Source organism: Protopterus annectens, chromosome 10.part0 (assembly GCF_019279795.1).
Source record: "Protopterus annectens isolate FY-2018-M chromosome 10.part0, PAN1.0, whole genome shotgun sequence".
Lineage (NCBI taxonomy): Eukaryota > Metazoa > Chordata > Ceratodontiformes > Protopteridae > Protopterus > Protopterus annectens.
This window is the reverse complement of record NC_056744.1, coordinates 1,812,193,824-1,812,209,751: the sequence shown is the minus strand read 5'-3', so window position 1 is coordinate 1,812,209,751 and position 15,928 is coordinate 1,812,193,824. Positions and strand designations below refer to the sequence as shown.

Below are 15,928 nucleotides of genomic sequence, written 5' to 3'. Positions count from 1 at the left end.
GGGCATGTTTATGCCTCCGTACAGCACTTGTACGTGCCCCCTGTGCTCGCATACGTTTCCTGTGCACATCGAGGGTGCTGTGGCGCACCTCATAAATATTTATATGGTGCTGCTGCACCATCTGTAATGAAGACGCTCGGTACACAGCTAAAACCGTCCTTCATCCGAGCTTCATGAATCCTGGGGAATGTTTTTGCAGGGCAGCAAGCCCACCCGCACCTACTACACCGCCTGCAACCTAAATGTACTAACTCTGAGATTGCTGTACAGTGAAGAGAATGGTAATGTCCAGTACTGTACAGTGTGGAATAGGAATGTTACTGTTCACTGCAGCGTGATCTCGGACTCTGAGATTGCTGTACAGTGAAGAGAATGGTAATGTACAGTACTGTACAGTGTGGAATGGGAATATTTCTGTTCACTGTAGCGTGATCTCTGACTTAGTATATTTATGTTGCAGGGGATGTCAGGGGTGTGGGGGTGCAGGGGGGCTTGCCCCCTGCAAAAACATAGTTTTAGCAGTTGTCATGTTTTATTTTCTTTCATTTCTTAATTTCAAGAGTTCAGAAGCTTGATATTCTGGGTTTGATATTATGAGTCTCGAGATTCTGCTCTTTCAAAATTAAGAAGTGGATCCATATGTGTATATGCAATATATATGTATATTCATGTAACCAGTCAACTAGCACATTTTTGGGAAGTGGGAGGAAAGAAGAGCATGCAAAGAAGACCCACACAAACAGAAACAGGAGTGTATTATTGTTACTGTTACGTATAAATCTCAAACTGAAAGTGTCAGAATTGCAGCATTGTTCATTTTATGAACCCTTCAAGAGCACACTGATATATAATGTATTTCTGCAACATCATCCTTTTCAGAAAATGCATTCGCTAAATACCCTTTAAAATTTATCCACTGTACACATTTTGCAATATCTTCAAAGCAGTTAGATTGAAGAGTTCATTTTTTTTGCTATATTTAGTTTTTACTTTAATGTGCTTGAAATGTTTATGCATAACAAGAGAAAGTTAGTGGAAATGTGTTTACCCAGACGCATATCTCATCACCACTAAAAAATGGTACAGCATAAAAGTAGGAATTTTAGAATATATTTAAGTAGTCAGGACTGCATGTCTTACATCACGTAATACTGCAATTATTTCTAAACTATTATAAGGTATGATATCTTGCATGTTCATTATTGTAAAGTCGCTACAATTTTGTATCCTTTAAATTCTCACAGTTGAATTCTTTATGACAGCTATAGGTTCATAGGTTCATAGGTTTATACTAGGATATCTGCCCTAAGGCATTTATAAGTCTAGCCCAAAGTTTTGTGGCTTACGCCACCCCTTATATGAAAAAATACTGTGCCCATTAGTTTGTTGTGCCTCTGTCCATCAGTGACACAGAGATGATTCCTGGGGTAAACCTACGATCTCCCATCCACAGGTCAAGATTTCTCTTGAACAGAGCCAGCGAGGTGCTCTGCCTCACATGGACCGGGATTTTATTCCACAGCATAGGGAGTCTCTGAGTGATAAATCTATCCATCCAGCATGTCCTATTTATATCCGTGCTAAGGTTTAAGTTGCTTGCTCTAGTGGTTTTGGTGGATTTGGATTTTTTGAGGTGGAGCATGTCCATTAATTCCAGGTTGGACATGGCCTTGTATGTCAGGCACATGTCACCTCTGAGCAGATGGTATGCGACTGAATAGAGCTGGAGTTTCTTCAATCTGGCAGCATATGACAGATTTTGGAGTCCCTTTATCCTTTTGGTGAGGAACTTTTGGGGTCTCTCCAATTGCTGCAGATGTCGGGTGAGATACATCCTGAATGGGGCATTATACTCGATCATTGGTCTGATAAGTGAAGAGTACAGGGGAACAATGACCTCACTAGATCTGGATGTGAATCCCTTCATGATCAGGTGGGCAATGTGGAAGGTCTTTCTAACCACTTTAGCAACGTGAGTGTCAAAAGAAAGGCCACTGTCAACCTGGGTCCCCAGGTCCCTGATAACCTCTTCTGTGCTTAGTGGATTGCCACCTATATGGTAGCTTGGGGTTACCTTGTTTTTCCTGAAGGGTATGGCTATACATTTTTTGGTGTTTAACTTCAGGCCATGGCTCTGGCACCAGCTATCTGTTTCCGTGAGTCCCTTCTGAAGGATATCCGTGTCCGATGCACTTTCCACTATGGCGCCCAGTTTGCAGTCGTCTGCAAACTTTGTCAGCCAAAGTCCTCCTATGTTGTTGTTGTTTGTCTTTCGGCTTTTTCCCAGTAACGGGTCGCCACAGCAGAACTCTGGTCCGCTGATGATTGGCAGTAGATTTTTTTTATGAAACGCCGAGGTGCCAGCTCGACGCCCAACCTTCAATGAAGGCACGCCCATTTACGCACACATGTCCTTCGAACGCTACCCAACCGTGGGGAGGACATGCAGACTCCACACAGAAGGCACTCCCAAGCCAAGCCGAGAATCGAACGGGACAACCTCTTGCTACTGCCGTACCACCGCGGCATATTATTTTCGGAAAGTACAGTCTGTAGCTCTCCTTCATTTAGCAAAAGGCCAGTAGACCTTCATTAACAATGCTATAAATTCTAAGAAAAAAATATTTTTCAATATTTTGTATGACCAAGACATATTGATCTTGAAAAGAAAATGTGAAGTGACCCCTACAGTTATAGCTTATTTTATGTACCTATTTTAATTCCTATTACTTTAATTCCTTAAAGCTAATGAGTGTATTAGTTCTAGTTTAAGCACTTGGGGTTCAGGCCAATTGTTTTACATTATGAAGGTTTGTGGTTTGCACTCTTGTGGGAGGAGAGGCTAGATTCTGCCTTTCTGAGCTGGGAATTTCTGGTTAAAGGATTACTGTGCCTGCTTATTTGAACTGTTTCTTTCTGAAATTGCTGCGCCTTGTTTGCTGTAGCATAGACTAGATTCAGACCTGCTGAATCTAGCTTTGTTTGTATAACTTGAGCACTAATCCAGGCCACCTTTTTTGAAGAAGGTTCACCCTGCACCCTAGTGGCAGGAGTATGCAGTTAGAACTTGTCTGATTGAAGACCGCTGGAACAGGGTTCAGTTTTGAGCTTTTTTAATGACTAATTTGGTAATTTATTTAAAATCAGTTTGCTTGTTTTCTATTGTTATAAAAAAATGCACTTTATTCAGCTGCTTTTACTGTATTAGTGTTTTTTCCTACTTTATTACTGTATTGTGCTTTTGCTGCTTGTTCTGAAAAGTACTTAATTACATTTATTCTGTTGCATTTATTACTGCTTGTTAGCAGCCTGATTAAATTGTAACTGTTACTCTAAGCCTTTGGTTGAAGCACTTGGGCTTCAGACCAGTTGTTTTACATTAAGAAGGTTTGTAGTCTGCACTGTTGTGGCAGGACAGGTAGCTTACATCCTTCCAAGTTGGGAGTTGCTGATTGAAGGCTTAGTGTCTGTTATTCTAAAAGTGTATTAGTTCTGGTTTAAGCAGTTGGACGTAGGGCCAGTTATTTTACATTAAGAAGGTGTGGTCTGCACTCTTGTGGGAGGACAGGGTAGATTCTGCCCCTCTGATCCGGGAGTTTCTGGTTAAAGGTTTATTGTGCCTGCTTATTTGAACTGTTTCTTTCTGAAATTGGTGCGCCTTGTTTGCTGTAGCACAAGACTAGATTCAGACCTGCTGAATCTGTTTGTATAACTTGAGAACTAATCCAGGCCATCTTTTTCTGGAGAAGGTTCCCCTGCACCCTAGTGGCAGGAGTGTGCAGTTAGAACTTGTCTGATCGAAGACTGCTGGAATGGGGCTCAGTTTTTAGCTTTTTATTGGTTAATTTGTTTAAATCAGTTTGCTTAGTTGCTACTGTTATATTAAAAAAATACACTTTATGCATTGATGCTTATTTAGGGTTAAAATATTCCCGGTGCCATAAAGTCTGCTCTTCAAATTTTTCCTTAGAACTAGCCAATTTTTAGTTTTACCACTCAAGTCTGTTTCTTTGAGCTCAGCACTTGTTCAGAACTCATTATAAGCACTAAATAAGCTACAAATTACTACAGTACTTAACTTTCCTCACTTGTCTAGAGGAAAACAGTTGTTAGTACTTAATAAATAAGCACCTACCCAGGCATGTCTATGGGTCAGCTCCTGATGTTTTCTCCTGTCCACCTGATGAATCTGGGCATGTTGGGGCAATGCAGCAGTTGCCTCATGTACACAGAAAACCATCTCCTCCTACCACCCAACACTACAAACTGTGAGAGATGCAAGCAAAGCTCTCTTCACCCAAGACTGGACTAAACAGTCAAGAGGAGAAGGTAAACACTTGCACCACACCACACTCATCACATAGTCTCTCAAAACCTACAGCACCAAAGCACACACATAAACACAAAACACACACCTACATTCATGGATGCGCTCAATAAAAATCTGCCCAAGAACAGAGACATCCAAAGCAGAAACGCAAGCAACCTCCACCCCCAACACAACCCAAATGACACATAACCCACAAACTGAGTGTGCCACCCAACCACAGCCCATAAGGCATAACAACATACCCAACACTCTAGTCATAGGTGATGCTATAGTCAGGCACACTGATGTTCCACTCACCAGGCTAAACAAATTGAAAGTTACTGTCAGCTGCCTGTTGGGTGCCAGGATTTGTCACATAACAGATTCATAGGTTCATAGGTGGGTACTAGGCTATCTGCCCAAAGGCATTTATAAGGCTATAGCCAGACTGTGTTGGCTGTTGCCGTCCCCTTAGATTAGTTCCCTGTGCCTCTGTCCAGCAGAGCCACTGAAGTGATCCCTGAGGTAAACTTTCTGTTTCTCATCCACTCGTCAAGGTTTCTTTTGAAGAGTGTTAGTGAGGAGCTCTGCCTAATGTAGATTGGGATCTTGTTCCAAAGCATGGGAAGTCTCTGGGCAGGAATCTGCCCATCCAGCACGTCCTATTTATTGTTGTGGTGAGGTTTAGATCCCTAGAGCATGTGGCTCGAGGGGATAAGGTTTTCTTTAGGTGGAGCATGTCCATCAATTCTGGGTTGGACATGGCCTTGTATGTCAGGCAGAGATCGCCTATGAGTAGGCGGTATGCAACTGAGTACAACTGGAGTTTCTTCAGTCGAGCTGCATAGGGCATCTGTTTGAGGCCATTGATCCTTTTGGTGAGGTACTTTTGTGGTCTTTCCAGCTGTTGCAGGTGTCTTGTAAGGTACATCCCAAATGGGGCGTTGTACTCTTAAGATGGGTCTGATGAGTGATGAGTAGAGGGGCACAATGACCTCCTTTGATTTGGATGCGATCCCTTTTGTGATTAGGTGGGCCATGTAGAAGGATTTTCTAATCACTTTGACAATGTGATTATCAAAGGTGAGATTACTATCTATTTGGTTCCCCAGATCCCTTATTATGTCTTCCATATTTAGGGGACTCCCACCTATGTGGTAGTTTGTGGGTACTTTGTTTTTTACAAAGGGGATGACTATGCACTTTTTGGCATTTAGCTTGAGGCCATGATTTTGACACCAGGTATCCATCTCACTGAGACCCTTTTGAAGGATGTCTGTGTCAGCCGGAGAGTCAATTATAGCCCCTAGTTTGCAGTTGTCTGCGAACTATGTCAGCCATACTCCTCTTGTGCTTGCCTGTACCTCTGAGAAGTATATACTGAACAGGAGGGGTCCTAGGACTGAGCCCTGGGGGACACCACTTGTAACCGGTTTAGAGACGGACCTAGCTCCCACAACTGTCACCATGTGGGTTCTGTCCATGAGCCAGTTGGCAACCCATCTTGTGACGTAGTGGTTTATGTTCAGGCTGGTGAGCTTGTCTATAATACCAGAATGGGGAATGGTGTTGAAGGCCTTAGCAAGGTCTAGGTAGGCTGTGTGTACCACCTTTCCCTCGTCTATAGCCTTGGTAACTGTCTCAAAGAAGTCCACCAGGGTTTGGAGGCATGATCTGCCCTTACCAAGCCAGTGTTTAGAGGTTCCCAATGTCTCTGTCAATGAGTTCCATGATGATGTGCTCCATAGCCTTGCAGACCAAGCTAGTCAGGCTTATAGGGCGAAAATTCCTGGGGTCTGTTGTGGCTCCACCTTTGTGGAGCGGAATAACCGTTGCTGTGCACCACTCTATGGGTATGTAGCCTGTGGAGAGGCTGAGTTTGAACAGTGTGTTTAGGTGAGGGGTTAGTTCGTCTTTGAGCTCTTGTAGGACGCAGCCTGGGACACCGTCCGGTCCCATTGATGCTGAGTTTTTGGCTTTGGAGAGGGCTGTTTTAACCTGAGTGCCTGTGATTTCAAGGACTCTACATTCTTCTGGTATGGTTATGGGCCCTTTTGGGGGTGAGAGGGGGGGGGTGAAGTTTGCGCTGAACCTGTCTGCCAGGATGTTGGCGATATCGGTCAGTTCAGTGTATTTTGTGCCATCACTCCACAACAAGTACAAATATGACTGTGTGATTGTCCATGTTGGTGTGAATGACCTGAGACGTACCTCCATGGACTACATGAAAAGAGACATGGAGGAGCTCTCAGATCTTGTAGCCCAAGCAGGTATGACCCCAGCCCTGAGTAGCATCCTGCCATCACCCAGAATGATACCACAGTACAAGGACAAAATGATTGACTTCAACAATTGGCTAAGCTTCTGGTGTCATTGTAAGTGGATCCAGTATCTATCTGCCTGAGACAACATGATCGACAGACCATGATGCTTTACCAGAGATGGCCTGCACCTGTCACCCCTGGGAATCCGGATACTGGCTAAGGCTCTTGCTGTCCCTATAGTGCCTTTTTTAGGCAAGGTTCAAATGACAAATTCACCACTGTAACAGGAACAGGCAAGCAAAATCTGAGGGTAATGCTACTTAATGCTAGAAGTCTAAACCTCAAAATGCACTCACTTGAGGCACTCCTTAAAATGGAGAACATCGACATCTGTGCCGTGACAGAGACCTGGTTCAAGGCTCCAGAGAGCACCCCTGCATTACCGGGCTATAACTCATACCACACCTTTCAGCCACCTAACCTGGACTGAAACACTAAAGGTGGAGGTGTGTCCATATTCATTAAGGATATCCACACCTCCAGACTAGTTGCTCAGTATAATGCATCCGAGATTATCCAAGTGCAACTAACTCTGGGCAAGACTGCAATCCAAATTGTAGCTTGCTACAGCTCCCCCACCATGCCCCAGGATTCCCACTCCTCATTTCTTGATACACTGGAAAATATTAGGGTACAACATAACACCCTAATAATGGGCGATTTCAACTACCCAACCATTAAATGGGAAAACTACTCATGTACCAACTCCTTTGCTCAGCGTTTTCTGGAATTCATAAATTCCAACTCCTTGGATCAACTTATCCACACCCCCACCAGGGGCAGCAATATCCTAGACCTGGTCATTACCAACATGGGTGACCGGTGTTCCACACCAGAGGTCAATTCCTGGTTGGTCAGATCAGACCACAAGCTAATCACCCTAAACATCCACATCCCGCCCCACCCCCCATTAGAGAAGCCACCGTAAAAAATTTCTCCAAAGTCAACTTCACGCTTCTTAAGACAGAAGTGGCAAACTTCACAACATCCATGCAGATGAACAATAGAGGTATGACTGCTGAATCCTTCACAAATGCACTTTATAAGCACTTACATGAGTCCATGGATCGTGCTGTCTCTAACAGAACCAAGATGCTATCCTCCAAAAAAAGGAAGCCAATCTGGTGGTCCCCAGCCATAAACAAACTCTACAACAGAAGAAAAAAACTGCTGCAAAAAAGAGTAAAATCCAATGATTGGAGGAACTCCCTGGTCAGCCTCAGTAAGAAGCTGAGATCCCTCATAAAATCGTCCAAAGCTAGTTACGAAAACAAAATCACCACTGTTTCTAAACACAACCACAAAGCATTCTATAGCTGTCAAGAATCACAATGGCAACACTCAGATCTGCTCTGAGTTACAGCACAATGGCACTAAATATACAGAACCAACTGATAATACCAGCATCCTGGCAGATAGGTTCAGTGCTAACTTTACCCCCCTCTCACCCCCTAAAGTGCCCATTTCTATACCGGAAGAATGCAAAGTTCCTGTAATTATGGCTGCACAGGTAATAAAACACACTTTCCAAAGCCAAGAACACAGCATCCATGGGACCTGACAACAACCCAGGCTGCGTTCTACACGAATTACCGAATGAACTGGCACCCCACCTAAGTACCATGTTCAGTCATAGCCTCACCTCAGGATTTGTGTCCACTGAGTGGCACACAGTGACGGTTATCCCACTCCACAAAGGGGGATCCACCACGGACCCCAGGAACTACCGCCCCATTAGCCTGACGAGCCTGGTCTTTGAGGCCATGGAAAGTATCATTATGGAACTTATAAACAAAGGCACTGGTAATCTCCAAACTCTTGACCCCACCCAGTTCGGGATTGTAAAAGACAGATCATGCCTCCTAAACCTGATAGACTTCTTTGAAGCAGTCACCAAAGCCGTAGATGTGGGTAAGATTATTCACACAACCTATCTAGATCTCGCCAAGGCTTTCAACACCATCCCCCCACATTGGAATTATAGATAAACTCACTAAACTAGGTATAAATACCTATGTCACAAGATGGGTTGCCAACTGGCTCACTGACAGAACCCACACTGTGAAAGTAGCAGACTCCAAATTCGACTTCAGACCAGTGACAAGTGGAGTACCACAGGGCTCAGTCCTGGGTCCTCTCCTGTTTGGTATCTACTTCTCTGAAGTACAGGCTAACACAGAAGGTCTTTGGCTAATGAAGTTTGCAAATGACTGCAAACTAGGAGCCATAATCAGAACTCCTAATGACGTGGACATCCTACAAAAGGGCCTCACTGAGACAGATGCCTGGTGTCAAAGCCATGGCCTTAAGCTCAGTGCCAAAAAGTGCATTGTCATCAACTTTGGGAAAGACTCTGTATGTATGAACTACAACATAGGTGGTAGTCTACTTAACACCTAAGGTGTGATAAGAGACCTTGGGACACAGGTGGACAGTAGTCTCTCCTTTGATAATCACATCACCACAATAGTTAGGAAATCCTTCTATGTGGCACACCTCATCACAAAAGGTTTCTCATCCAGGAAAAATGAGGTAATTGTTCCCCTCTACTCATCACTCATTAGACCCATTATAGAGTACAATGCTCCTTTTGGTATGTACCTCACAAGACATCTACAACAACTGGAAAGGCCGCAGAAATACCTCACAAAGAGGGTTACCAGCCTCAAACAGATACCCTACGCAGACCGTCTCAAAAAACTCCAGCTTTACTCCATCGCATATCACCTACTCAGAGGCGATCTCTGCCTAACATACAAAGCTATGTCAAACCCAGAGCTGTTGGACATGCTCCACTTAAAGAAATCTCACTCCCTCTGAGCTACACGCTCTTGGGACCTAAACCTTCTCATCACAATAAACAGAACATGCTGGAGGGATAGATTCTTGTCCCAGAGACTTCCCATACTCTGGAACAGACTACCTATCTATGTCAAACAGAGCTTCTCATTAGCACTCTTCAAGAAAAATCTTGATGATTGGATGAGAAATAGTAAATTCACCCCAGGGATCACCTCTGTGGCTCTGCTCAATAGGGGCACAGGGAATTAATTTTCTTGGGTGGTGAAAGCCAGGGTACCTTTTTGGCTAGACTTACATAGGCCCTAGGGCCAATAGCCTAGTACCTACCTATGAACCTATTGTCAACATATTTCAAAATGATAAAAGAAATGCTTTATAGACTTATTTTTCCATGAAACCACCTGTTTATGTTATTTTATTAAATGTATGTATGTATGGGTGTTTATCATTTGTGATTCAGACAGCAGAGCTGATTGCTATAAGTTTTAGTCCCTGCCAGTTTCCTGAGCTTGTGATAACTGCTCACATGTTTAGGAATATATTCTGTAACTTCTTTTAAAAGCTACACTTTGTATCAACAGTTCAGACAATTAACTCTGTGTAATTTCAGACTTATAACTAAACAGGAACCAGCTGTGTGATTATTGCAGAGATAGTGCTGTCCTTTTACAAAAAGAACTTTAAATAAAGAATAAACCATGGTTAAAAGGAGGTTACAAAATTGCCACATGTCATATAATGCACTGCCTGTATAATAAAAATGTTAACTATTTTTCTATTTAAGAAGCGTTGTTTGTTATTGTTTCCCCTGTAGAAATAAAACCTACTAATGTAGATTGAAGAAATAACACAATAAAGAAGTTCTCTGAAAGACTGAATACAGCACCTGTGAATTTGCAGCATAAAACTACTAAGAACTTTTTATTAACATCACTCCTTTAACATAGGGCTGATGTTTTGCTCATGTCTTGTGTCATATTTTACTGTGAACTGTAGCTTTGAGTGGCTTAAATGAAATTCCTGACAACTGACATGGGCATAGTGTTTCCAACTGCAGGAGTCATTTTTCTCCCCTGTTTCATTGCCACCAAGTAAGGAAAAGACAAAGAAAACCTGATTGTGTTTTATTTCTTCTTTATTTCCTGATTCATGGCATCAAGTTGAAACACAATACTACTGCTGATGAATATTTTAAAATAGTATGACCTTACAAATTAAAAAAATGAGTTTGAGAGATACCGTTCCCCTCATTTTTAAGACAGAACTTATTCTGTGTTCCAATAAGCCTATGTAGCTGTTTGTTAAATTGTCCCAAATGAAAAAGGAGAGCCTACAAAATTAAAGAATAAATAAAAATAAAATATAAAGTAATGTGTCAATGTGCTGCATATTTCCATTTTCATTGTCCAAGTTATGATACGTTGCATATTTTTAAATAAAAAAGCACATTGATTTTTGTTTCTGTAGCACACATATCTGAAAAGGCTGCAGATATGTTTCATTATGGACTGTGTTTTAATTTGTAGTGCTTAATGTGTGGTTTAACAAATATGGTGACTGTGTTTAAGTAATGATTTCATTCCACGGTGCCGTCTACTTTATGTTTCCTTATATTTTGCACGTGCTTCCCTGCATAATGCACGTACTTTGCTCTCACAGTCGATAATTTCAGTATTCAAATGTTTTCAGCATTTTTTGTACTGCAGATCAATAAAGATATAAGAAACCGATCCATAGAAATCACAGACCCAATAAGCCCTGTATAAAGGACGTCAGACTGGAAGCCATCTTTACATGAGATCACGTATTCAGTAGACTAGCTAAATGTTTGCAAAACATGTAGTGTCTTTGTTATGCAGTTGTACTTCCACAAATGAAAATTAAAGCCATGTAAATACATTCATGGTCCACAGTGAGGCATCAAAAGGTGGCTGCTTTCAGCCTTCCCTCTGTTGCTCATTAGAAATGCCCTAGTCATATACATAGCTGTAAAGCAAACCCCATAGCAACTTCTAGTCCTATGGCATTACGAATCAGATAACAAAAAATGGAAAAGATGAAGCAAGCAAGCCTTTGTGAGCAGATTCAGCCCTAATTCCTTTTCCAAAAGAAGTGCTGTCTGGGCCACCACAAACAATACAGGTAAGTATGAACTGATATACTGTATCTGAAGAGACTGGTATACCCTTATGAAAGCCTCTACCTATGACATTTATGCAACAGCCACAACAACTGAGAATGTGCAAACATAATGCAAGCTATGCAGAGCACATAAAGGATGAAAGCCACACTGTAATAGATGGTGTTTACAGGCACATGTTGTGGATACCATTGCATGTCTGGGTGTACTTTAAGATAAAGTATTCCCATCTACCTTGTTTCAAATGATAGATATATCTCATTGTGGTGGAACCTTACCTTTTCTACTACTACTACTGTTACTTTCTGCTCTGTGTGAAGAGGAACACACACACACACACACACACACACACACACACACACACACACACACACACACACACACACACACACACACACACACACACCTTGTTTCAAATGATAGATATATCTCATTGTGGTGGAACCTTACCTTTTCTACTACTACAGCTGTTACTTCCTGCTCTGTGTGAAGAGGCACACACACACACACACACACACACACACACACACACACACACACACACACACACACACACACACACATCTTGTTTCAAATGATAGATATATCTCATTGTGGTGGAACCTTACCTTTTCTACTACTACTACTGTTACATTCTGCTCTGTGTGAAGAGGCGCACACACACACACACACACACACACACACACACACACACACACACACACACACATACAGACACACACTTTGTTCCTCAGCTCTCCATATTCCCCAGCTTTATGCTCCCGTCTCTAATGATTTATTACTATTTTCTTGTATTCCACTTGTAGGTCCCCCCGTAACTCACTGGTCACAGGCATAGTCTTAGAGAAGATGTGGGTGGTCTTGTATGATAGATGATGGGTAACCCTGTTTTGTACATGTCAGATGTCTATGTGTAAAATTGAACAAAGGTCCCCATGTGCACCATGACTGTCCCCCACCAAAGAAACATGCTCCCAATATTTGGTAATGACCCCTATACCCTACTTTTCCACCAAAAGTCTACATCTCACATCCTGTAAAGTAGGTGCTTCTGTCATGCTGCCGTGTGACTGTCTCATCACATCCTGGTCATATTATACATGTTTCCTCATCTGCCAAACTTTCCTTGATGGCTGCTTCCCTGTGTTATAGATTAATATGTTGCTGTAAAGTGCTTTGTATATGATAATATGATTACATGTTATAGAGCTGTGTATCACGTAGTGGTATAGGTTCATAGATTACTACTAGGCTAACTGCCCTTGTGGGCCATTTTAAGCTTAGCCAATTAACCCATGTGAGAATCAAACCCTGCACTTTGTGTTTATAAAGTAAAAACCTTACATTATGCCAACCCTCCCTAAGAAAATTGCATGACTCTATCTTTACTTGTTGTCTTGACAGCAATGTAATTGAAGTACAATACACTGGATTCGAACCCAGGATGGTGTGTGACATAATGTACTACATGCAAAGCATTTAACAGAGTGAGCTACTGAGTCAGTAGCATAAAAAGTATCCTTGGCAGCTTATAGTTATGAGGCATGGGCTATGTGGATTCATGGTTATCCACTGCTTATATGTGCTGCTATCCAGAGCATGAGGACAGTGCCCCAGCTAATTTTTATGCATGAAAAAAAATGCATATTTTGAAAAATGCAGCAGCATATATTGACATCCTTTAAGTCCATTTGTTAGTTACTACAGGCACCTATGATCAGTTACCTAATATTGTAATTGGGGCAGGGTCATCTGCTGCAAGCACAGACAGAAACACAACCTTTTGCCAATTGTGTTGATTTATGTGCCCCCAGGAATCAGACATTTTCACTACATTGATTACAGCAGTATTCCCCACTCAGCATATAAGTAAACTTTCCCAACTTGGCCTAAATCCGTCTGTGACCAGATGGGTAACGAACTAGCTCACTGATAGAACCCACTCAGGCAAAATAGGGGAAGCTAACTGAAGTAGTAGACCCATAACAAGTGGAGTACCCCAGGGATTGGTCTTGGGGTCTCTGCTGTTTGGGATGTACGTCTCCCAGGTGCAAGCCAAAAGCAGAGGTCTGTGGTTGACCAAGTTTGCAGGTGACTGAAAACTGGACTCTATCATCAAATCCCCTAGTGATGTAGACATACTACAAAAGGGACTCACCCAGATAAATGACTGGTGCCAGAAATACAGCCTCAAACTAAATGCCAAAAAAATGCATCATCATTCCCTTTGGGGAGAGTGACATCTCCACAAATTGTCACATTAATTATGACGTCTTAGGGACTCAAGCAGTTGTGAGGGACCTGGGCACCCAAGTTGGCAGCAATCTAACTTTTGACCACCATGTTACCTCCATTGTAGGGAGAGCTTTCTACATAGTTCACCTCATTAGCAAGGGTAATTCTTCGAGGACCAAGGAAGTGATAACTTCCCTATATTCTTCCCTTATCAGGCCCATCATCAAGTATAACGTCCCTTTTGGCATGTACCTCGTGAAGCACATGCAGCAGCTGGAGTTACTACAGAGGTTCCTGACCAGAAGAATCCAGGTATTCAAAAATCTGTTCTGCACAGATAGGCTAAAAGCCCTGTTCCTCTACTCTGTCTCATACAGGCTCCTCAGAGGTGATCTATGTCTGGCATACAGGGCAATCTCTGACCCCACCTTGATGAAATGGCTGCATATCAACAAGCCAAACTCCACTCGTGTGACCTGCACACAAAACCTCAACTTGGTCTGCAATATCAATAGGACCTGCTGGAGGGACAGATTTATCCCCCCCGAGACCCCCATGTGTGGAATAGACTCCCTCTCCACATCAAGCAGAGCACTTCATTATCCCTCTTTAAGAGAAACCTGGCTGACTGGATGGGAAATAGAAAATACACCCCTGGGATTCCATCAGGTGCTGACTTGTGGGAACATGGGCTAATTTTTTGGCTAGGCTTATAAGGGCCTCAGGGCCAGTAGCCTAATAACTTGCTATGATCCTAACAAATGAAGTGTCACCCTGATGTGTATGCTTCTGTTTTACATCCTGATGTGAATGCTTCTGTTTTACATCCTGATGTGAATGCTTCTGTTTTACATCCTGATGTGAATGCTTCTGTTTTACATCCTGATGTGAATGCTTCTGTTTTAGTCTTTACTATGCACAGTACAAAGTAGCACTGTTCAAGATGCAGTAATAAGTACTTCCACAGACAAAGATACACAGGGTGACAAGTCCCACCCAATGCTCTGACCAGGCTATGCATGTAGTTATATACATAAGTGAGTCAAATTGAGGCAGTAATGCAACAATGTAGCCGGGGAATCTGTAGCTTGTGCCCTCAGCACCATGTGTAGTTTACCTGGATTCCAAAACCTACATACCAACATATTAAAACTATCACCTGCAGACAGAGTCATTCCTACTACAGTGACCTCCAAAGGTCTTATAAGCAGAAGAACATAAACCATAGACTATTTACCTGCAGTGTCCCTCCCGACCAATTATTTATGTGCAGTACAAAATAATCTGTTCATCATGTACCTGTATTACCCTTCCCCAACCACCAAACATTACAACATAAGTAGTGTATCACCTGTGTGAACGTCAGCTTGTTCTGTTGTGCATTTAGTCCTTGTCTAACGCTCCCCTCCATCGCTTGCTCCTGTCAATGCTAATGATGCGATTGTCTTGTACAAAGTGCCTGCTGTAGATCAGTAACGCAGCAATGTACCATCACCAGACTCCTTAGCATTATGGTACTGTGCATAATGTCACATGAAATGCAATGTATGATTACCTTATTCTTCCTGTGTTGAACTCTGTCAAGTGTCTTGGTGTCTCCTGAAAACAGTTTATGCCTAATTTACTTATTCAAGCACTAAATAGAAAATCCATCCTCATCCCCAGTCTGTTTACAGAAGATCCCATTGCCATCAGTGCTCTGCACGTTCTTGTTTGCACAGGGCAACACAAGTGTTAGATGCTGCAACTCTTATTTGTACTATAAAATGGTCAAGCAATTAAACGTGCAAAAATTGTTACAAATTAAATGTTACAATGTTACAATACTTACTTCAGATGCCATCCTGCTTTCCATCTATTTTGCTGCTTGTATCAGCCTGTCAGCTTTGCAACCAGGGTCCGGTAAGATGATGTGCAAAGAGCTGATCTTATACAATCCTATAATATCGGAAGGAAGGGTGGAGATCGTGGTTTCATGTCTGATGTTTCAGTTCCACTAAAGGCCTAAAGTTAAGAAAAGCAAGTGATTTCCCAAAAATGCAGATCTGCTGCAGCAGAAATAGGACCCCCAGCTTTTCTAATTATTTGCACAAAGAGCAAAAATAATGATTCACACTG

At 42.4% G+C, this 15,928-nt stretch overlaps 1 protein-coding gene across 1 annotated transcript in view; it reads right to left on the bottom strand.

Moving 5' to 3' along the window:
• LOC122814051 (RING finger protein 112-like) overlaps positions 1–15,731 on the bottom strand; it is a 1,095,042-nt gene extending 1,079,311 nt beyond the window's left edge. The window contains exon 1 of the mRNA XM_044086654.1: positions 15,642–15,731. Coding sequence (XP_043942589.1) covers positions 15,642–15,665 — 24 coding nt within the window. The 5' untranslated portion in view covers positions 15,666–15,731. The remainder of the gene's footprint in view (positions 1–15,641) is intronic.
• Between the last annotated feature and the right edge of the window lie 197 nt (positions 15,732–15,928).